The sequence below is a fragment of the Athene noctua genome, chromosome Z, assembly GCF_965140245.1.
Source record: "Athene noctua chromosome Z, bAthNoc1.hap1.1, whole genome shotgun sequence".
In the NCBI taxonomy this organism is placed as follows: domain Eukaryota; kingdom Metazoa; phylum Chordata; class Aves; order Strigiformes; family Strigidae; genus Athene; species Athene noctua.
In genome coordinates this window covers 34,482,739-34,506,866 of record NC_134077.1, presented here as the reverse complement: position 1 = coordinate 34,506,866, position 24,128 = coordinate 34,482,739, and the positions used below count along the sequence as shown (strand labels likewise).

Here is a 24,128-nt window from a genome sequence, read left to right as displayed (position 1 = left end):
AGACCAACTCAGAAGCACAGTTTTAAAATTAATTAGCAAGGTAACCTTTTTCCCCTTTCCCTTAGGAAATCTACTGTGGCTGATCCAAAACATATCCAATCCAAAATTCAAATCTAGGCTTCTTTCCAGGCATTACAGGACTAATTCCCACAACATCCCAAAGCATTTTAGCCACATTCAGAGAGCAACTGAATGTATGGTTACAGGTAAAGAGCAAGGTGTTCTTTGTTGCATGGAAGCTTTCCCTTTATACTGGCCATTCTCAAGAGCTTACAAGATTTCACTAAAAATAGCTAGCTAGCAACAGTTGTAATAAAACATGTAAAACCAAACACAGTAGCACAGCTTTACTAATTTATGAACTTCGCATCAACTTTTAATTATCCATACATGGACAAACAGAACAGGCATTTCCACAGTATTTTGCTACAGCACAGCCCAGGTGCAACCTGCAGCACAAACTCAGTTGGTCACTGTGGCAGCAGCTACATGGCAGGGCAAGCGCACTCTGCAACCTGGCCCACTGCTGTGATCTCTGGTTGTACCTCCTGGCTGCTTCCCAGCTGCAGGCCAGGACAAAGCTGCCCTGCACACCTGGGATGCCCCTGCAAAGGAAACCCACAGGTGGGGGCGGGCAGGCCGTGCTCCCATCAGGGGACCAGGACACAAACAGGCAGCAGAGGTGCCTGCCCACTGGTGCAGAAAACAGGCAAAATACAGGCTGGCAGGCATCCATGCACAGAGAGGCTGGAACTCCATCTCTGTGCTAGTGCAAACTGTATCCCCACAAGACTGGTATCTGTGCAAGAGCAGGCAAATGAGGGAAGTGGGATGAACACCTTCCTAATCCATGGGAAAAATCAAGAAGCACAGCAGCTTCTGGACCTTGGGCCAGCCAGAAAATAAAGATGTGTTAGCCTCTTTATTAAATTTACACCACTAGAGCGTCATGTGAAAGAAAAGGGGGGAAAAAAAAAAAAAAAAAAAAAAGTAAGCTGTATTTGGAAAGGCTGAGTTAATGTGATTATGGCCTACAGCTCATGCACACTACCATAATAAAAAATGCACTGGTACCATACAAACAAATCTAATGTGTTAGCAGGATATGTCCTAATATGCGCCTTTATGTGTTAAATATTTCAGAGAAGAGATGTAATCTTCTCTTATTTTCATAATGCCATATACACCATTAAATACACAGTGTGTATACCTCTGGAAGTGTTCCCACTGATAGCCATTTCTGTTTTATTTGCCTCTACAGGAAAAAGGGAAACAATTCTGAGAGCAAAAGGTATCTACCCGCTCTTCATTCACACCTTAATTTCCTCAGGAAATCAAAAAAATACTGGTTTTAACAGTCTGCCTTTAGTTCACCACTAAATCTGACTTTCAACTCCATGGAATGAAACTTGGTTAGAAGTTTATCAAGGAACTGAATTCATAGATGTCTACACTACTCAGAAATAAAGATACAGTGAGTAGGGCAGTCTGTAGCTCTCAGCATCAATCAATAACCTTCTGCTAATACTGCTCTAACTTCAGTCTCTACATGTTCAACTTCAGGTAAACAGAAGAAACTGGCAAATATTTAGCCAATTCAATAATTTATTCATATTTTGATGCCACGAAACATGCCATCTCTTGAGGTCAGGGTATTGTGCAGTACTCTCAACAGAGAACAGTGACTTTAAAAGCATAACTGCTTGACTTAATTTAACCACAGGCCAGGCATTATTCCCTTTATAAAATTAAGGTAATATGAAGACTACCCCATGAATACATCGCTAGTCTTACCTGCTGAGCATCCCCTGCTTCTCACCTCTGACTGCAGTAACCCTGCACAGGCCTTTCAAGGGGTCACTCCAGACTGCATTGCCCCAGGCCTCTGCCTGTTTTGTCTGGAACATCTCAGCCTTCTTTCAATTTTCTTGCTTATTTAGGAGTGTAATCTCCTGGTGGAAAAAGCTCTCAGATGTCTGATGAGTCCCTGACAAGAAGGCTAAAGAGAATATGGGCTCAAGGACACAGATATGATTCAGGTGAAGTGAAAATGTTATTGCCAACACCTTGACTCCTAGGGCTCTACCAGTGAACAGGCAGCCACCACACCAACCAGAAGATACACTCTGAAACAGGCATTCACCAAGTGGTCCAAGTGAAGCAGCCTGTGACACACACAGAGGCCACAAGGCCAAGGAAATCTGGACAGCATAATGCACCAACCACTGACTTCAGGACACAGCACTAAAAGAGAAAAAATACTAATCCTACTTTCATATAATAATTTTGTACTGTTTATACTTCCTTCATTTAGTTTTCAACAACATTCAGCATCTGATTCTAATCCTATCTAAGATATTAATAGCTAGTCCAAGACTTTAATGCAAAAAACCACAAAGAAACTATTACTGGAAACCTGAGCCAGGAAAAAGTTTAGTGAAACTATTATATGACAATTTAATGCTCTACAGGCAAATGGCACAAACAGGGTAATTTTTACATATGAAAAATAAAATCTGCTGTGTCTTTTACTCACCGTTTGATGACTCCTGTCACAGTAGCGCAGTCCAAAGTAATCTATCTCCACTAGGTTTAAGTGACGAAATACGTAGCCCAGGACAACCGACCCTTTCGTTGACTTCTGTGGGAAAGAATTTGGAGAACCTTTTCACAAAGATCTTCTGCCTTTGTCAGCTATGTGCAGTGGCATTCATGCATTCAGTTAGCTTTGTCTAAAAAAAAGGAGGCAGTTCTCAGTGCCTCTAACACAACTTTCAGCTGTACGGAAGAAAATATTTTGCCCTTATACATGTTTAATCAATCATTCTGTAAATACTATTAGGTAGCTGGCAGGTCAATAGTTACAAAATAGCAAAGAAAACAAATCCTCAAGTGTACTTGCATAAGCACAATCCTGGTAAACCTAGCATTAATCTAGAAAACCTGTTCTCTGATCAAAATTCTAACCCCTGTGACATATTTTAATTCTAAAATCATACTCGTCCTTCCAGCATGGGTCTGTCACTCAAACTCCAACAGCATAGATCAGAAGGCAAAACTTTGCCCTTAAGTTCTAAATTATAAATCGTTAGCTGCTCTGTTACAACTCTTTGTGAAGAAGGTTCAGTTTTGTTTTCTTTTAAAGTATTTTTGATAGTATAAGTGGGAGCCATCCAACACCCTGAATTGAAATAATCACATTGTTTTCTTGAAGAGTACTTCATTAAGGGTCTATGCCAGTATTAGCAAACAGTGCTGGGGACAATATAGCAAAGAACATTGTGCTGTTGAGAATGCATTATAAAAAGCTCACTTCCACCGGAATGCCTGTCATTTATCAGTTTGCCTAGCAGCCAACAACAGGCTAAAACGACTGAGAATAATTACACAGAATGATCCCCTCTCAGAATCAATTAGAGCATTTGACTACTACAGTCCTAGACTCCACAAGAAAATACGAACATAACTCATAATTAGGTTTTAGTTAGCTGATTCATATTGTATAAACTGCTAGACTGCAGTAAAATCACCAGAGAGAAAAGAAACAGGATGAGGAAGCTGTGGGATACTGTTTGTGCTATTTCACTTTTTAGCGTACAAACAAATAATTTCATTAAATTTAGCTTTGCTGGTAAACTATCAATCACATAATGACAGTGAAGATGCAGCTATTTTTTTTCCAGCAGGTGCATTTGGTCAGGATTTGTAGCTAGTAACATGGGCAGGGCCAATACAACAATTTCAGATGGCCACTCTCACTAAGCAAGCCATTACATCTCTGTTAGGCTGGAAATTGTGTATCCATGCTGTTCACCAGATTTACTGTATTTGCTTAAACCAGGAGATGTTCTTGAAAGGTTCTCAGTATTTACAAATCTAAAGCCATCATACGGGTTGTTTATTCTAAGCAAATGTAATTACATATTCCCTCAGCACGTATAGTGAGACTTAATGATCAGCCACAAAATGGAAAACAATTTGGGGGAAAACATGATGAAGGTAAGCAAAAATTCACTTCATCTCATTTTAACATTCTGGATAATGCAGAGCAATATAGTGATTTTATTATCAGGTTCCTCAACAAGAAATAGAACTTGTGTCGTAAGAAAAATGTAAGACAAGAATCAGCTCCTCTTAGCTATAGAGTGACTATCAGGAGCACTACAGCAAAAAGACAAGAACAAAAAAAAACCAAAACACTCCTTAAATTTTTTTTTTTAAATGCAGGTTAAATTACTAGACAGCAGAGCTTCAAGACTGAAGCGGTAATTGTCCTGCCTCATTTTATCTTTAAATCAGCTGTTACTCAAAGAAGCAGAAGTGATGTCCCACTAAAAAGCACATAGTTATCTCGTCATTCATACCTCATAAAAAGCAAATTACTTTCACCATTGGAACTGTTTCCATTATCTTTTAAACATACAACAAGGTTTTGGGAACCTAGGATTGGACAGGCATCTCTAGAAACACACAGGAAAAGCTCAAAATAAACATGCAGCCCTAACTAAAGCAGATAATGATGGCAAGACTTCCAACTGGGTACTAAACATTAACGGAATATTATAGACAGGAGCTCTCACCTGCTCAGAGCTACAGGGTTTTGACACAGTTAATCAAAGCATGGTTAATAAACCCTTGCAGAAGGCATAAAAGGTGCTGCCAGCACCGTGGCTTCCAGGGGGGACAGAGTGGTGCCCAAAGGCATGCTGAGGTTCTGTGATGGTTAAGCTCAAATCTGTTTGTTTTCAATGAACTTTCTGCTCTGTCTGACCAGTAACGTCATTCATAGCATCAGTTAATTAGCATAACTCAGAAATAGTAAACCAGCAGCAAACATGAGGCTGACAATTTTCCACTCAGGCATCTTACAATAGTAATACACACCCCTAGGAGTAATCAAAGATACTAACGTAACAAAGAAATTTAAGTCTCATAAGAGTTAACTTATGTAACTCAGCACCAGTTTAGGATTCAGCTAGCCTTCTTGGCTGGAAATTGTCTTCTTCAGGCAGCTGAGGACTGCAATGGGCTCTGTTGCCCTTCTCACCAATCACCTTCAAACCCTTAATCAGTGCTTTCAGGTACACAAGAAAGTACTTCCAAAGGAAACTGCCAGGATGAGAGCCAGCAGGTATCCCCACACCCTCTAACCTCACCTTCCTTAACCCCTGTTTTCCCAGCACTGAGGAGCGCTCTTCAGGTAAAACCTTGCTGAAACCACTGCAACCTCCTTTTCAATTCAAGTTCTCATTTTAAGCGACATGATTTCAGGGTTTCATGCAAGTAAATTGCTTCTTCATATGGAGTTAAGAAAGCAGTTTTGCTGATTAATCCCTAAGTGGCTACTTCTCAGTCCTGAAATACTTTTTTTACAACATTTGAAGAAAGTTTTGCAAACTAAGAAAAGCCATCTTATCCCGTAATAAAATTACAGCAAAATTCAGCAAAACTGCAAAACTAGAAGATGTTAACAGGATTACATTCACATCATATGGCATTGCAAAAATTACATAATCTGCCTTGCATTAAACTCAGACTTGCTAGAGGCCTACACTCTCAGGGGTAAAGCCAAGTATATTTGAAAATACCATCAGCAATGTTTTCAAGAGAGAACAAAGAATTGTTCGAGTGAGTCATAACATCTTGCTTTACATGTTAGCACTGTGGCTGCATAAACCAGAAAGGCAGGTTTCTACTGGCTAAAATAAAATGACAGCCAGAACATTCAGGAGAGATCTGATTTAACTGCATTTTTTAATCAAAACAAATCAATCTTTTGAAAATGGTACATACAGTACTATAACATATTCACATTTTATTTAGTCACCAGGAATTCTTATCTTCTACACTGCTCACTGCTTTTTTTAGCTCCAGTGAGTTTTTTCTAGTTGTGATTTTTTAAATTCTCTCTTTTGTATTGTATACAGCAGTGCAGGCCAAATCAGATCCATGATTGATGATAACTGAATTTAAAGACAAAGCAAGACATGCAGCAACGTCTGCCTCAGCAGGATGCTACTCCTCTTGAAAGAAAAGGGGTGTAGGTAGTGAAGTCCTTTTCATTAAAAACAAAATAAAAAACACATCACCTCTTTTAGTTCAAGCACTCATGAAGCCTTTCTCCTGAAAGTAATTCAATCCACAGACTCTACCTCTTACAACCTCATAAATGCTAAGGAAGGTGCCAATGAGCTCATGAGCCTTCACTCAAAAAAGTCTTAAAACTTTGGTTGAATATAACCATTGTCTTTTGAGATGCCTGCCTTCACCATGACCATTGTTAGAGTTTGTTGGAAAGTCACACCTGCTGATGAGTTAGCTATTCTGCTTATATACTGGCAAGACATAACAATTTGGAACAAGAGCAGGTTTCTAATGCCGAACAAGCAAGTTTATTAGAGAGCATGGAAAAACAAGGAAGTTGCTATGGGGTTTGACACACAATCCGTCTGAGACATTCAGAAACACCTGTGTAATGTCCTCATATTTCCCTGTCCAGTAAGGGCTGCATGGGTTACGTTGCTAGCAAGTCCTCCACGCAGGAAGCACATCTGATCTGCTACCAAAATGCTAGAAAGCAGCAAGTGCCCATGCAGTACACCAGGTGCTGTGTCTGCCGGCAATGGAGCGTGGGCACCGGCGCTTTCCCCACCAGTGTGCAAGGAAGGGCAGAGAGTAAGAACAGCTCTTCACGTGCACTCCTGCACTGCCTCGTGTGCATCACCAGCCAGGCAGCATCAGTATACAAGGCAGACATACTCCAGACGGTAAACTTTACACAGCATTTTCAGAGACCAACTGCAATATTTTGCCCTAAGGAAAAGTTACCAAGGAGAGATGAAAACTACGCACCAAAGCAGCATGCAGTTGTGCAACTGAGGGTTAGCAAAGCCACCGGTTCATCCCATTCCTTGTAGATATGTAGCAGAAACAGGCTTCTCCAAACAGCACTTTTTCACTGTTCTTTTTCCCCCTTCCCTCAAGCTCAGAAAAGACTATAGACACCACCTCCCACTTATAAAAGCAGCAAGGCACAAGGCTCTAAAACTCAAAAGTTCTTGGTGGTCTTTACCAACAAGGAGTAAGCACCTCTTTTCCCCAAGGCAGTCAAGCAGCTAGGCCTCAATTTGCACACTGCATGTTCAAGCAGAGAAAAATCTTTAAAATAACAATGCTAAATATTTACAAATATTAACCTAGATAAACCAGCTTGACCTTAATTTGCAGCATGCATGTCCGAACAGAGAATTTACAGTAGCGTTACTTTTTATGTGCAGACATTCCCCAACACAATCACATAAGTAAATACTTTCAGAAACAAAGGATTTAACACACACAAACGTAACACAGACTGCCCTAAGCATACTTCATACAAATATACCATCTAAACTGTACTAATCCCTCCTTCCCTCTCTCCTCATCTTTCACTGACAGCAAATGTATCAACCTGTTTTCAAAGGGTTTTTTTCTGAGAAGTCCTCACAAATTTATGGACACAAGCACACACCTCCCCAACCAAGAATTCAACACAACACCTAATCTGTCTGCAGAAAGTAATCTATGGCACTGACTTTTAAATTCTGAGTGTTAAAATGCCTGTAGCCTCATTTTGTTTTTACTTATGGTCAATCTAACGCATTCCAGTTAGAAAATGCTGTTCCAGATCCAAAGGTGAATCTTATCTGTCTGGTTTTATAATTAGTGTATTTGTTCCAGATTTATAAATACCTTTAAAAATCCACTTACAGGCCAATTCCTTAAGAGAGGGGAAGATTCCTGTGATCAGGGTCTCCAGCTAGTTAAAACTCTTCCCTTGTAACTACTCACTAGAGCACACTTGGAGACTTTGTCATAGTTACATGTAAACTGATCTACCTGACTCTGAGAGAAGATACCTAGAAGAAAAAAGTTAAAAAAATACTTAACAAAATATTGGCATATGGGAAACTACTTCGGCTCAGCGAGCTCCTTTTTTGGGAGATATAAGCAACTATATTTACTTGGTGTAGTAATGCAATTTGTACATGCACGCACATTATGAGAAATGTTCCAAGCAGGAATGGAAGTCTAATGAAGACAACAAAGGGCAATGAGAGCAAGCAAATAAGTAAGGAAAGAAAACTAAATTTTGGAAATGTAATTAAATACATATTAACACTTTAACATTTATCTCATCAGCCATGAATGATATTTTGTAAAATGGCAGCAACTAGTTCTGTGTAGAGGGATTCCAGCCATACCAATTTTATTTAAAAATCTGCTCACTAATCTATCCCCTAATATTAACATTATCCAGTTAATTTACCATATAACAGATGAGTTAAGGTACCAACAATAACGCATTTCAACTTTTCACAGAAAAGAGCTCTTCTGAAGAATTTATTATTTCCATTATTCCCATGCCCTTTGAATAATTCCTACATCAAAGAAAGAAACCATTGTATCAAGAATGAACTTTTAAAATAGAGCATACAACCACTCCTTTGAAATAGTTAAGATGTTGGTTACTATTATTTCCCTATTTTTCAGAAAATATTCCTTACATAATAGCTGTGTGACCCAGTGTACCTTCTTGGCAGTCAGGGGCCCTGCGCGTCCTGATTAGGGACGGTCCAGAAATAGACCACAAGCACCTGGCGAGACAGAAGACAAGTACTTGCAAATTTATAATGCGTGTACTTCTCATACACTCTAACAGCTTTATTTCAAATGATTCCCCATGAATATGGAAGATGCATCCCTCTGAACCCACCAGAGGCTGTGAAGCTGGCAAGGCAGCAGAGGCTGTTTTCTCTGGGAAGTGTGAGTGGCTCCGTGGTTGAGCAGGGCGATCTCTCTCTCATGGGTGCATGGGGGAAGACGAAAGCTCCGGTTCCAGCCTTGGACTGCCTGGCAGCAGACAGCAGGTGGCCAGCAGGGTGGGCAGGGGGAGCCCAGCACACCAGCGGCTCTGCAGGAAGCCCCACTGGGGGCAGGCTGCCTGCAGAAGCACCCTGCCCTGGAACTAGGGGGCACAGGGGTCATGCTGCCCAGCTGGGAACAGCACCTGCACAGGGAGCCACAGAGACTGCCTCACCCTAACCTCACCCTCCTGCACCACCTCTAGAGCACAGCTCTGGTTCACACCCAGCCTGAGCTGCCTTCAGAAGTGCCTCAGCAGAGTTTTCTCCTGGCACAGAAAAGATCATGAACTTACTCTTAGCACATTCATTCCAAATAAAGGAAGCATCCCATATTTTCTGCGTAATTTTTTGCCATGGTTTCTGCCAAACCTTTTGCCATTAATTGAAGCTTTCCTTGAAACCTTTCCCATATAAATTTGTTGCAGTTTTAAAAATTATTTCTGATGTTGCTTATATTGCCTTGTTATTTAAATCTATTCTGAAGCTTCTTCTGTTCCCATTTTGTCATGTTTTCAGTTGTCACCTTTTCATTTAGCCTTATTTCTTATTCCATTTGCCCTATTTCCATTATTTCTTATGTTTTACTGGAGCAGTATTTCTTATTATGTACATTTATTAATGTACATACAACATACAAATTGCAGAATAAATACAAAGATACCATCTTCTAATTTTAATTGTCTAGTTCTGGTATTTTTGGTTCTATTCCACCTCTTTGATACTTCTATTTCTGCCTGTGTGCAAAAGGGAGGCACTTTAAAAACCAAAGCCTTGATTCTAATATTCCTAACTTTTCGTATGGCCATCAGTCATAAACTCTTCTTTCAAATTAGGTGTTGTATGCATTTTTATTGAGCACATTAAGTTCATTATGCATGGCAGTTTTAGAGCAGAAGAACTTACAATTTAAATATGTCACATGCTTCAATTAACTGCTTTGAGTACAAGACTGTCAAGGGAGAATGTCAGTAAAGAGCACTAAAAGGCTTTCAGAAAGAGAAAATCTTAAAAATTAGAGGAGACATTCTGTCAGAGTGTTTCAGGAATTTACTACTACTTCAGCTGTTAGGCAGCGCAGTAATTCAGTAATACAGTCTTGCTGTAAGAAGTTGGTTCAAACTATTAGTAAAATGGTGGGGGGTTTTCATGTTGGATTGTTCAGGGATTTTTTAGGAGCAAGAAGAATGGGAAATGGAAAAAATCAGTATATATCTTTCTAATCCTTTGTTTTGCCATTTCTTTCATCCAGAAAAAGCAGCTGTACTGTCAAGAGCTGAACATGCCTGCAAAAACTTGTTTGTGCAGAACATCACAGACTATCTGACCAAAGAGCAAGCCACCTTCTCACACTCCCTCGCCCCAAGCAAAGCCCAAATTTGGTGTCCTTTTTAGCACTTGCTCTCAGCCCTGGTGACACTGTTAACCTCTTGACCATATTTTTCTTCAATATTACTTGTAAGTGTAAATGGCCTCTTCCTTAGTTTCTTAGGCTACTCCCTTTTACCTGTGTCATCCCACATTTTAATTTTTTTTTCCCTCTGGCCTCCATTTTCTTTCTCTTAAGTCTTTTCAAAGCCCTGGTCATGGAGTCAACAACTTAAGATAGTAATCTCCAAATAAATTCTCAATTTGTTCTTTAATCTTTTTTCTACTCCCCTTGTTCAAGAGTAAGGGCCACAATAGCGTAATGCATCTATGTCTTCAAGTCAGTTCACATCTTAGAGCCCTCTATCAAGCTCAGTTCAAAAAATATTTCGGAAAATCTTCTTATATTTTCTTTCTTCAAAATCAAAGGTGTTTGTATCAGACTTGGTTTTGTTTATCCTTTGATTCAGTTAACTGGATTGTCTCATTATCTTTCAGAGACATTACAAGAAGCTCAAGAATAAAAGTTACCAGAAAAACAGTGGAATCCTTCTCAGATGCAAAATTAATGGAAGAGACAAAGAGAGAATTCATTTCTTGAAAGAACAGAGGCTCCTTTTCTTTCTGGCTCTGACATGGGTGACACAGGGAAAGAAAAGAGGGGGAAATCTAAGAAAAAAAGAGTAGACCTCTCCATTAAACAAGCCTTTCAGAGCACACATATCTTTGGCTCTTTTGCATCTTTCCCTCTACAAGAAGCACACCCCCATGGTGTAGAACTGACCTTTCTGTAGAGTGAGCTCTGCTGACGTACTTCTGAAGGCAGCTCAGGCTGGGTGTGAACCAGAACTGTCCTCTGGAGGTGGTGCATGTCAGAATAAAAAGGCTGGGGATGCACTGAGCTTTGCTCTGCAGAAACAACCAAAGCCCCCGGCCCCTACACTTGTAGAGTTTTATGTGTTCCCTGGGTTTAGAGCAAGAGTGGTTTTGTGCATGGTCCTCTGAAGAAAAAACTGCAGAGCCCCACTGCTTCTCCTGATGGTGGGAATTGCCTGTAGGGTGTTGTGGCACAGTGCAGAAGGGTGAGGTTAGGGTGAGGCAGTCTCTGTGGCTCCCTGTGCAGGTGCTGTTCCCAGCTGGGCAGCATGACCCCTGTGCCCCCTAGTTCCAGGGCAGGGTGCTTCTGCAGGCAGCCTGCCCCCAGTGGGGCTTCCTGCAGAGCCGCTGGTGTGCTGGGCTCCCCCTGCCCACCCTGCTGGCCACCTGCTGTCTGCTGCCAGGCAGCCCAAGGCTGGAACTGGAGCTTTCGTCTTCCCCCATGCACCCATGAGAGAGAGATCGCCCTGCTCAACCACGGAGCCACTCACACTTCCCAGAGAAAACAGCCTCTGCTGCCTTGCCAGCTTCACAGCCTCTGGTGGGTTCAGAGGGATGCATCTTCCATGTTCATGGGGAATCATTTGAAATAAAGCTGTAAGAGTGTACGAGAAGTACACGCATTATAAATTTGCAAGTACTTGTCTTCTGTCTTGCCAGGTGCTTGTGGTCTATTTCTGGACCGTCCCTAATCAGGACGCGCAGGGCCCCTGACTGCCAAGAAAACTTCATGGTATTTTCATTTGCTGTTCTCCTAAAGACTATTTCTTTCCACCTGTCAATTGCGAACTGGGTATTTTGGTACGGAACTCAGTGGAACTAATGAACAACAACGATAAACATGTAGTTCAGACATGAGAGTGCTTATTTTTAGTTTGATTCACCTGTGTTTGAACACGTTTCCATTGAAACACACGTGTCCTTTCACAGTCTATATAATGATGATCTGCCATATCCCAAAAAAACTTTTCCAAAACGTTTTATCATTTTACTTATTTAGTAAGTTTTATTTCCAGTTTGATGGAGTTCAAATTCTCATTTTGACTGACACTAGAAAACTACTTACTCCCACAACATTGACAGAAGGCAAAAAGATACACTTGTTACCCTAAAAAATGTTCATACTTTTCCTATCAGCTTTGATACTTCAATTGCCATGGTGCAACTGATTTGATTCTACTTGGAAACCTAATTCTCATTAAAATTTCTCATAATAACAATCTGGAACTTTTTTTGAAGAGATTGAAACTTCTAAATATGCCTTGTTTTTTTTAACAGACATTCCTCATGAGAGTAATGGAAGACACACTGCGAGTACTTTTGTTCTAAAAGTAGGTTTCTGGATATGCTCATTAGCAACCCCCTCCCAAAAAAAACAGTCAAGGTATTTGCACCAGGACAGGAATAAGTTATTTATTAGCAGGCTGTAATAGTTGCTAATGGGGAACTCTATACACCTGCATTCTCTCTTGCCCCTTCTACAGTTTCTGGCTGTCCTAAAGAGCTGCTATCTAATGCCACACACTGCATGGGGTCATACTAACATTTTACTGGTACTGGGCTGCATTCAACTTCAATGACCTTGACTGGAAAAAAACCAAAAAAGCCCCTCCATGGGAAAGAAAGAACTTGAACAGACCAGCGGCAGCAGGGGGGATGAAAAGGACAATATCTGTCACAGCTCCTAGCTGCTCTTCACCCTCTGACTAGTGCTGCTTTTCCCCTCACCCCACTCTCACAGCAAGGGTGCCTCATTCAGCTGTCCTTCAATTCCTGAAGCAATCAGCTGTCCACCAGTTTCTGAATCACTGCAGATTTCAGCCCTGCACATTCAGAGAAACCAGAATCCAAGTCAGTTTGTTTTTTGAAGAATGATAAGCCTGCACATAAGCAAACACACAAGGCAAGTGTTACATTCATGTAACAACACACAAAATAAAAATTTAAAGCATTAAAGCAACCTGCAAACTTCTAATTCAGTCTCTTGCATGTATGTACCGTGTCAGTATTACCATCAGTTATTCCCCTCTGCTCAATTCACACAGGATTATTGTCATCTTCTTGGCATCATCCCTCACCCCTGGCTGCCAGTCCTGAGCTCCTTAATTACATCTACCCACCATGTTATGTGTTTTTTTCCCGTTTTCCCTAACCACGTCCCAGTTCTTTGTCCCTTCTGACCACCTGTCTCTTTCCAGATAGCAGCCTCCATGCTCATCCTCCCTTGTCGCATACATTGCAGCTTCCCTCAGCCTCTCATCCCCACTGGTTCCCCTATATTCCCTGAACTCCCTGGGCATTGAATCAGAGCCCTTTCCTCCCTTCCTCCCTCCCTTCCACCTCAGCTTTGACTCTTCTTCAATCTACTCCTTCACTCCCTCCCACCAGTCTGGCCATTGTCTCCACATGAATAAAACCAGGAAATTTCTCCACAGTGTTGTACTGCGGGACAGGTAAAGCAAAAACATATCTGACAGCTCCAGATGCTAGAAAATTGTTTTCTGTTCTGATGTCCAAACTCAGGCACCATAAACATCAGTTACAGAGAGGGCACTGCAACCACTGGGACTTCATGAGGATGAAAAGACATAGCATCCTTAAAGGATTTAACTGATAAAGTTTGAGGAAATCTCTCCCAAGGGAGATATTTCAGCATAACTTACTGCAAGCATATCTTTAAAAGAACAGAAAACAACACATCTCCAGCATGGTGAGCACACTGATAGCAATTATCAAGACTGCTTCAAGAGCTTCTCAGACAAAAGTTGGTTCTTTTTCTTTGATAGGGTTTTTTTTTTCCTTGCTTCACTCTTGGAAATAACTAAACTGTTTTGAATACTTTGTGAAATAACATAACTCATCACAGATTTCAAACGTTGATGGCTGGCAAACCTACAAACAGACCAAGCAACTTCAGTAGTGGTAACAACCCTCTCCCTAGCACCCTCCATTCAGGAAGATGCCACAAGCTTTTCAGACCGAATTTATAGCTATTTCCTCTTTCCCTGAAAAAGTAATGCACAAAATATTCTGTGTGGGTTTAAGGGAAACTGTGGCATATTTTAGGCAGTTCTTTTATTCCCCTGTGATCTCCATCCCTTTCCCCTTTTAGTAATTAAACCTTTCAAGTGGTAACTTGATGTTAACCCCAGTGATTTAAACAAGGACAATACTTTCTCACTGCTGAGTCTTCATTTGTTCTCTAAAATGGTTAGCATTTTTTGAAATGCCTTTAGATGCTATGTGAAAACTGCGTATACTTAAGAACACAATTTTGCATGTCCATAAGGTCACTGTTCAGCCAGTTAACATTCAGTAGCTACTTGACCATCAATTCTAAACTTGTGTTGAAAATTTATAGCATGTAATATTATAGACAGCCTTCTGAAAAATCTTTTTATTGACCTGTAAATATTTCAGATATACCAGTTTTGATTATGCATAGAAAATAAATTTCACATGCACTGTATATCTTTTAAGATGATCCAGAATTATTTTTCTAAAACAGGTATGTACAACCTGTCATGATGAACTTGTAAACTCATCAATAAAAATACAATTACCACAGTCTCTTTATTTTTAATAAATGTTTAACATATCAAGGTTGTTGGGGAAAGGTGTTTTTAACATGAGGATACAAACCAAAGAACTAATATACCTTAGCTTTGAAATCTGTTCCTAAATGGTTTTGTTCTTTGATATGGAACCTACAAGAAACTGAACATCTTACACATGTTATAATACAGTATGTAGTTTTTACATATATATTAATATACATGGTGGCTGCCTACCTGTGCTAATGAAAATATTACACACACTGAAGAAACAAAAATAAAACAAAAACCTTACTTAATCAGCACTTCTGTAATACGTTTCCAAGAAGAAGGATATAAAGAGATTATATGCATGTGCAACACTGGATGAATTTCTTCACTCCCAGCTGATAGGCAGATCAGTGGTAAGCATAACATAAAGATCTATACACAAATATGACACACAGAATTTTGCTGAATTAGACCCTTCTTTCTCTACATTTAGTCCAAAACTAACAAATATGTCTGTTTATCACCAAAAGTGTAAACAGAGATGTGAGCAGTTAACCCCTTGATGCTCATAGTGTAAATATTGTGACTGTAATGAAAAATGCATCCTTGCAGCATCTTCAGTATCTGACTCAAGAGGCTAATCAATAAAATGCCTCAGGCATGCTATCCTTTGCTAATGGGGATGGCTATCTGCTGTATTCTATGAGTCTGACCACACATCTCATGCAAGAAGGAAAACAGTTTTTAAAAACAGCTTTCTGAATACAGACATGAAATCACAAACGTATTTCACATTAGAAAAAAAGATCGATTAATACCAGAAGACAATAAAAGTTTGATAAGAAACCACTGGTGATGTGAAAACAACTCCAGCATTCTCACTCAGAAGGAATTTTGATAGAGTGAAAACCCAATCCTGTTTAAATCAATAGGAATATTACTACTGACTTTTGAGGCAGAGGATCTCAAATTAACGTTAGAAATAAGATTTGAAGCCTTCAGCCTAAATTCTTTATAAGACCAACAATTGCTCACAGTGGAGCTATTGGAGTCATGAGCTTAATCACCTTTGTTTGGAGCCAAGCAGTAAACAGCTCACAGCTCCCTCCCAATAATCTAACAGAGTAAAACCTGATGGGTGTAATAAAGGCAGAATAAACTATAAAACTGAAGGCTGACTGTACAAACTTTTCTGTTAATAACACATTTTGCAGGTAAATCACTATGGTATTGTCAGTAGTCTCCATCAGAGCAGCTCCAGTTGTACCTGTCACAAAGCACAACATAAACCTCAAATGACCATGACGAGTGAATTAATTTAAAGTACTGGATATGACCAGTGCACTTCTTTCACTGCAGGCAAATCTGTTCTGTGTAATGTTCTGTGGATGAGACCATTAAATTTCAAATAGAAAATCACTACTTCCATTTTTAGCCTGCTTGAAATGCACTTGGTTATATCAATTTTTTGAAGGCAAAATGATTCATCTCTGATCTGCGTTGAATACAAGACTTATTGAAGCATTACTTTTGTTTACATTAATTAGAGCTTACTGTGTGATTTGGAAATTATTATATTCGCACTGAAATCTAAAGGCAAAAAAAGCCCTTTTGTTTGAAGACAGGAAGCTCACATCCCTCAGTTTTGTTCTGATTAGTTGAGGATAAAATAAAATGGTTTACTTAAGAGTAAAACTAGCAGCATATTCAGCAGGACTGAATAAAGTAATAGCCTCTTGGTTCTCCCCCGCATTTTAGTTCAGAGGCACCATTTCTGCAAGTTTTTAAGGCATGCCACTTTATGTGGACCTCAACCATGCCTACACCCACCACTTTGGCAAGAGGCTAGTAAATGAGATATGGCCAGGTACTGCTTTTCAAAGTTCTATTACAAAGTCAGTGACACTCATATTCCAGAGTGATATATTACTAAGCATTCATCCTTGTAAAATAAAGATTTTTAATTTTTGTGTAATTTTTTTCTGATGATAAAAACTCTTACTCAAAAAAACTACCCTGCTGACAATAACCACATCAGGACATAAGAAGACACCCAAAATCGGAATTTCAGAATATATCTCTCAATGTATACAGTTACAAGGTGCACCTTAAATTATTCTTAAATAACTGTATTCGTTTAAAAGTTGAGAAGGCTGTTTTACTATTTGAAGCAGCCCCCAAAATATGAGTGAGATCTGAAACTTCATTCCATGTAGTTAATAAGAGAACAGATAGTAGGACTGTAAGCAGACTGCCTGCCACTGAAAAGTGCAGTTCTACAGGTAGGTTTCACTGAAGTTTTTCCACCATGGAAGTCTAAACCAAACATTTTACTTCCTAACAGGCGTTAGCCTAATATTCACCCACACAACTATAAAGATTCATCCCAGCACTGCTTCTCCCAGGCTCTGCTCCCAGTTAGTGTGATGTAACACAATACCTCAGCTACAGAAAAGGGCCAGTTGTATTGTTAAGAAATGAGAAGTAAATCTAGCTTGGGCCTAGGAGGAACACAACACTGTGCCAGTGATGTACAAGTCATTCACCCAGTTACTAAGGAGGAGTTCATTACGTAATGTCAGCAGCTCTGACACATCTAAGGTCAAGCCTGGACCTGCTGGCACCCAACACCCCACAAAAGGCAGTAATTGCTCTCTTTCATGGATGAGTGGACAACACTACCCCAGCATCTTCCACATACTCTAATCTAAATTCTAAAAACCAAAAAACCCTCATTGATCAAAGATCATGCAGGTTAATAACAAAATACTGAAAATAGACAAGGTATACACTGAAGGTTTGCCTCATCCTAGGCACACTCAGACACTTTCCCAGAATGAAGTTCTCACTTTTCTACATTTGAACTGTTCACATCTGTGCACTTTAGAGTTGTCTGAAGGCTTTTATGATTGTTATGGTTTGAACTCAGCCGGTAGCAAATTTCCATGTGGCCAGTTGTTTACTTCCCATCCCCACTCCTGTGAAATAGGGGAGGGACAAAAGAAGAAATTTGTAGGTTGAAGAAAAAAAATTTACTAACAAAACCAACAGTAACAATAGTAGTCCAAAATGGGTAAAATGCAGTAGTGGCTCCCTGAGCTGTGACTGGTACAGAGCCCATCCCCAGCAGCGATCCGACCACACCACAGAATCCTTCCATGTCGACCCAGAAATTGAAAACAAAAAACACGCGTATAAGAAGCACACACCTACCTATAAGTTGAGCATGACATCACAGAATACGGAATGCTCAAATGATCAATCTGGACTAGCCCTTCAGCTGTGCTCCCTCTCAGCCTAAGGAAAGTTAACTCTATCCCGGCCGAAACCAGGACAATGATCTCAGTTTTTACCTGTCACTCTCTGCCATGAGAGCAAAAACTTTCACAAACTTCACAGAAAACACTGTTGTCCTGGTTCAGCTGGGATAGGGTTAAGAGAGAGAGGAGGAAGAGATCTCCAGCCAGGTTATTCATACCATGCTGACCAGGTCCGGGTGCGGGAGCGCGGGAACTTTTTCCGCTGTGGCTTTGGTGGCGGGGAGCACACAGCGGGTTTGTTCCGTAACCATTGCGGTATTTCTCTGTATATCTTTTGTCTTGTTCACTGTTATTGCTGTTTACTGTTGTTATCATTGCTACTGTTTTTGTTCAGATTACTTATCACACTGTTGTATTACCTTTCTTCTTATTTTAACCCAGGGTTTGTGCCTCACTTCCAGTCTGACCGGCTGAGGGTGGGGGAGGGACAATGGCAACATGATCTCCAGTCCCGGCACGGCCTAAACCAGCACAGCCTTTCTGGCGCACCAACGTGGGGCACAAGAGGGCTGAAATAAGAATCAAAAAGGGACAGACCCTGACCAGAGTGTCATGGAGCAACCTGTTGGGGGTAGTTTTTCTGTTTGTATTTGTACTGTGTGATAAGAAAATGTTTGCAATGCTGGCCCATTTGCTTGCGTGGTGGGGCTGGATTATTCCTTATATCCACTGTGTATTCCCAGTGCTGGTGTTTGTTGTCGGTGGAAAATGTATAAAGGGGCTTGTTTTGTTATACGGGCTATTGACTGCTTATGCTGCCTTTGTATCGCTATTGGTGGGGGCGGGCCGGTACCTGTTTGCCATTTGGGCTTTTGTTAGGGGTCTCACCCCCTCTGTGGGTGAGCCAGGGGAAGAGATCCTCTCGGGTTTTGGGAGTTTCAATTATCCTTGGAGCCTGCAGGCCAGTGTCATTGCAGCACAATGCTTTCTGAATGTCTGCCTGATTTTGGTGTTGGCCATGCGGCACTTCTCTAACAATAGCAGTGCCCGGAAACCTGCCCCGAGGTCAGATAATAGTGAGTGGCAAGGGGTGTGGGAAAAGATGGGCAAAGGCCTGAGTCGGTGGGCACCCCCAATGCTTTGGAATTTCACTCCCGAACAAATGCAGAGCCCTGAGAAGCTGATGGAGTGCTTAGAAAGGGTGTGTTACCAAACTGGCAAAACCCAGGAGACACAACTCGCTGCAATGTGTTGGGGACTTGCCCATGCCTACCGTGTCCTCTTTAATACCACTCACTGCCCTCGGGGGGAGCAAAAGGATGCAGAATCTGAGAGTGAAGTTACTGGTACAGTATCTGGGCCGGGGGGACAGGCAGAGCCAGACTCAGTCACCTCCACCAGCACAGCAGCTGAGCCAGAGAGCCAGCCAGTGCCGGTATCAGTCACCCCGATACAGAAAACAAAATATACCAGAAAGTCAGCTCGCAAAGTGGGGGATGGGATGATCCAGGCCCAGCACAGGAACAGGAGGAAGGGCCAGAGGTGATCGTCCGATCTCTATCCCCGACTGAGCTGCGAGATATGCAGAGAGATTTCGGCCGCCTGGGAGGCGAGCAGATTTGCACCTGGCTGCTCCGATGCTGGGACAATGGAGCCAGTGCTTTTGAGATGGAGGGGAGAGAGGCCAAGCAGCTGGGATCTTTGGCCAAGGAGGCTGGCATTGATAGGGAAATAGGGAAACAGACTCAAACCCTCAGCCTTTGGAAGCGACTCCTGCTCAGTGTAAGGGAGAGGCACCCCTACAAGGATGACATCCTATGTCAGCTAGGCAAATGGACCACCCCTGAGAAAGGCATCCAGAACCTCAGGGAACTGGCTGTGTTTGAGATGATCTATGGTGATCTGAATGATGAGCAGTCACCCATGGACCCAGATCAGGCCCCTTGCACACACCTGATGTGGCGAAAGTTCCTGAACAGTGCACCAGAAGCACACTCGAAAGCATTGGCAATAGTGTCCTGGTGGACAGACACCCACACTCTAACAGTGGATGGAGTGGTTGGCAAGCTCCGGCAATAGGAGGGAAATCTCCCTTCATCTCAACATTCCTGGGTCTCAGCTGTGGAGGAACTGTCTCAGAGGGTCCAGAAAATGGAAGAGGACATGTCCCACATTCCACCTGCACGGGCTGATGTCTCAGCCACTAGAAGTAAATGTTTCCCCACCCAAGAGAAAGGCAGCAGAAGGCACACACCACGAGGCACCCTGTGGTTTTTCCTCCACGACCATGGAGAAAACATGAGGAGGTGGGATGGACAGCCCACTGCCGCCCTAGCTGCACGAGTAGAGCAGCTGAAAGGGAAGACCATCACAAAAGGGGAGTCCTCCAAGAAGAGCGCAGCTCCAGTGTCCAGTCAGAAATCCCCCAGACAGAAGAGAATGGTGAATGTTATGTCTGACCCTCTTGAGGGGACCAGTGAATCATTCTTACAAGAAGTGAGTGATGATGAGCAGGATTAGAGGGGCCCTGCCTCCAGCCAGGTGGAGGAAAGGGATAATCGGATTCACTGGACAGTGTGGATCCGATGGCCTGGCACGTCAGACCCACAAGAATATCAGGCTTTGGTGGACACTGGTGCACAGTGCGCCCTGATGCCATCGAGCTGCAGTGGGGTTGAATCCATCTGCATCTCTGGAGTGACAGGGGGATCCCAACAGCTGACCCTACTGGAAGCTGAAGTGAGCCTGACTGGGAAGGACTGGCATAAGCACCCCATTGTGACTGGCCCAGATGCCCCGTGCATCCTGGGCATAGACTGTCTCAGGAGAGGGTACTTCAGAGACCCAAAAGGGTACCGGTGGGCTTTTGGTGTAGCTGCCCTGGAGGAGGTTGAACAGTTGTCCACCTTACCCGGCCTCTCAGAGGATCCCTCAGTGGTGGGGCGGCTTAAGGTAGAGGAGCAGCGAGTGCCGATTGCTCCCAGGACGGTGCACCGGCGGCAGTACCGCACTAACCGAGATTCCCTGGTCCCCATCCATCAGCTGATCCGTCAACTAGAAAGCCAGAAGGTGATCAGCAAAACTCACTCACCCTTCAACAGCCCTATATGGCCAGTGAGAAAGCCTAATGGCGAGTGCAGGCTAACTGTAGACTACCGTGGCCTGAATGAAGTTACGCCAGCGATGAGTGCTGCAGTGCCGGACATGCTCGAGCTCCAGTATGAACTGGAGTCGAAGGCAGCCAAGTGGTACGCCACGATTGACATTGCTAACGCGTTCTTCTCCATTCCGATAGCGCCAGAGTGCAGGCCACAGTTTGCGTTCTCTTGGAGAGGCATCCAGTACACCTGGAATCGATTGCCCCAGGGGTGGAACCACAGCTCCACCATTTGCCATGGACTGGTCCATACTGCACTGGAGAAAGGTGGGGCTCCAGAACACCTGCAGTACATTGATGACATCATTGTATGGGGGGACACAGCCGAGGAAGTCTTTGAGAAAGGGAAGAAGATAACTGAAATCCTCCTGAAGGCCGGCTTTGCCATTAAGCAAAAGAAAGTTCAGAGGCCTGCAAGGGAAATTCATTTCCTAGGAATAAAACGGCAAGATGGGCGTCGCCACATCCCAGTGGAGGTGATAAAGAAGATAACAGCCATGGCCCCACCATCCCCTAAAAAGGAGACTCAGTCTTTCCTGGGCGCTGTGGGGTTCTGGAGGATGCACATCCCGAACTACAGCCTGATTGTGAGCCCTCTCTACCACGTCACCTGTAAGAAGAATGATTTTGAATGGGGCCCTGAGCAACAACAATCCTTTGAACATATTAAACGGGAGATTGCCCAAGCAGTAGCCCTTGGGCCAGTCCGGGAAGGGCAGGAGGTTAAGAACATGCTCTACACCGCAGCCGGGGAGAATGGCCCTACCTGGAGCCTCTGGCAGAGAGCACCTGGGGAGACCCAAGGCCGACCTCTGGGCTTTTGGAGCCAGGGATACAAAGGCTCTGAAGCTAATTACACACCAACTAAGAAGGAGATACTGGCAGCGTACGAAGGAGTTCGGGCTGCCTCAGAAGTGGTCGGCACTGAAACACAGCTCCTCCTGGCATCCCGACTGCCGGTGCTGGGGTGGATGTTCAAAGGAAAGGCCTCCTCCACACATCATGCCACCGATGCCACGTGGAGTAAATGGGTTGCGTTGATAACACAACGGGCTCGAATAGGGAACCCCAGCCGCCAGGGATACTAGAGGTGATTACAAACTGGCCAGAGAGCAAAGATTCCGGGATGTCACCAGAACAGGAGGTGACACGTGCTAAGGAGGCCCCACCATATAACGAGCTGCCCGATGAGGAGAAGCGATATGCCCTGTTCACTGATGGGTCTTGTCGCATTGTGAGAAAACATCGACGGTGGAAGGCTGCTGTGTGGAGTCCCACACGACGGGTCACTGAAGCTGCTGAGGGACAGGGTGAATCGAGCCAGTTTGCAGAGGTGAAAGCCGTCCAGCTGTCTTTGGATATTGCTGAGCGGGAAAAGTGGCCAAGGCTCTACCTCTACACCGACTCGTGGGCAGTGGCGAATACCCTGTGGAAATGGTTGCAGCAATGGAAGCAGAACAACTGACAACGTAAGGGTAAGACCGTCTGGGCTGCTGAGGTGTGACAGGACATGGCAGCCCATGTGTAAAACCTCGTAGTGAAGGTGCGCCATGTGGATGCCCATGTACCCAAGAGTCGGGCCACTGATGAACATCGACACAACCAGCAGGCAGACGAAGCTGCTAAGATCAGAGTGGCTCAGGTGGACTTGGACTGGCAGCGCAAAGGTGAACTGTTCATAGCCCGGTGGGCCCACGAGACCTCGGGCCACCAAGGTAGAGATGCAACATACAGGTGGGCTCGAGATGGAGGGGTGGACCTCACCACTGACACCATTGCAGAGATCATCCACGGATGTGAGACGTGTGCTGCAATCAAACATGCCAAGCGGGTGAAGCCCCAGCGGAATGGAGAGCGATTGCTGAAATATAGATATGGAGAGGCCTGGCAGATCGACTACATCACACTGCCACAGACCCGCCACAGGAAGCGCCACGTGCTCGCAATGGTGGAAGTAACCACTGGATGGCTGGAAACTTACCCAGCACCCCACGCCACTGCCCGGAACACCATCCTGGGCCTTGAAACCCAAGTCCTGTGGCGACACGGCACCCCAGAGAGAATTGAGTCAGACAACGGGACCCACTTCCGAAACAACCTCATAAATGCCTGGGCAGAAGGACACAGCATCGAGTGGGTCTACCATATCCCCTACCACGCACCAGCGTCTGGAAAGATCGAGCGCTACAATGGACTGTTAAAAACCACATTGAAAGCACTGGGAGGTGGGACCTTCAAAGACTGGGACATGCATCTAGCAAAGGCCACCTGGCTAGTCAACACAAGAGGATCTGCCAGTCGAGCTGGCCCGGCTCAGTCAAAACCTCCACGTGCTGTAGATGGGGATAAAGTCCCTGTGGTGCGCATGAGGAATATATTGGGAAAAATGGTCTGGTTTAACCCTGCGCCAGGCAAAGGCAAAGGCAAACCCATCCACAGGATTGCTTTTGCCCACGGACCTGGGTGTACCTGGTGGGTGATGCAGGACGATGGAGAGGTCCAATGCGTACCACAGGGGGACTTGATTCTGGGTGAGAACATGCCGTGAATTATGCTGTGCCTTTGTAAATTGTTATTTTGTTATTATTAACTGCTAAATGGCAGCTGGACATGACACAGATGGTATAGAATAAAGGGGTGAATTATGTCCTGGTTCAGCTGGGACAGGGTTAAGAGAGAGAGGGGGAAGGGATATCCAGCCGGGTTATTCATACCATGCTGACGTCAGGTCCGGGCATGGGAGTGCTGGAACTTTTTCTGTTGTGGTTTTGGTGGTGGGGAGCACACGGCGGGTTTGTTCCGTAACTGTTGCGGTATTTCCCCGTGTATCTTTTGTCTTGCTTACTGTTATTGCTGTTTATTGTTGTTATCATTGCCACTGTTGTTGTTCCGATTGTTTATCCCACCGTTGTATTAAATTTCTTCTTATTTTAACCTGGGGTTTGTGCCTCACTTCCAGCCTGACTGGCTGAGGGTGGGGGAGGGACAATGGCAACGTGGTCTCTGGTCCCAGCAGGGCTTA

General features: G+C 43.4%; 1 protein-coding gene across 4 annotated transcripts in view; it reads right to left on the bottom strand.

Moving 5' to 3' along the window:
- The window catches only part of EPB41L4A (erythrocyte membrane protein band 4.1 like 4A), a 155,641-nt gene that overhangs the window by 80,697 nt on the left and 50,816 nt on the right, over positions 1-24,128 (bottom strand). For all 4 annotated transcript variants that reach the window (XM_074931967.1, XM_074931966.1, XM_074931968.1 and 1 more), the window contains one exon: positions 2,537-2,641. In XM_074931967.1, coding sequence (XP_074788068.1) covers positions 2,537-2,641 — 105 coding nt within the window. The remainder of the gene's footprint in view (positions 1-2,536; positions 2,642-24,128) is intronic.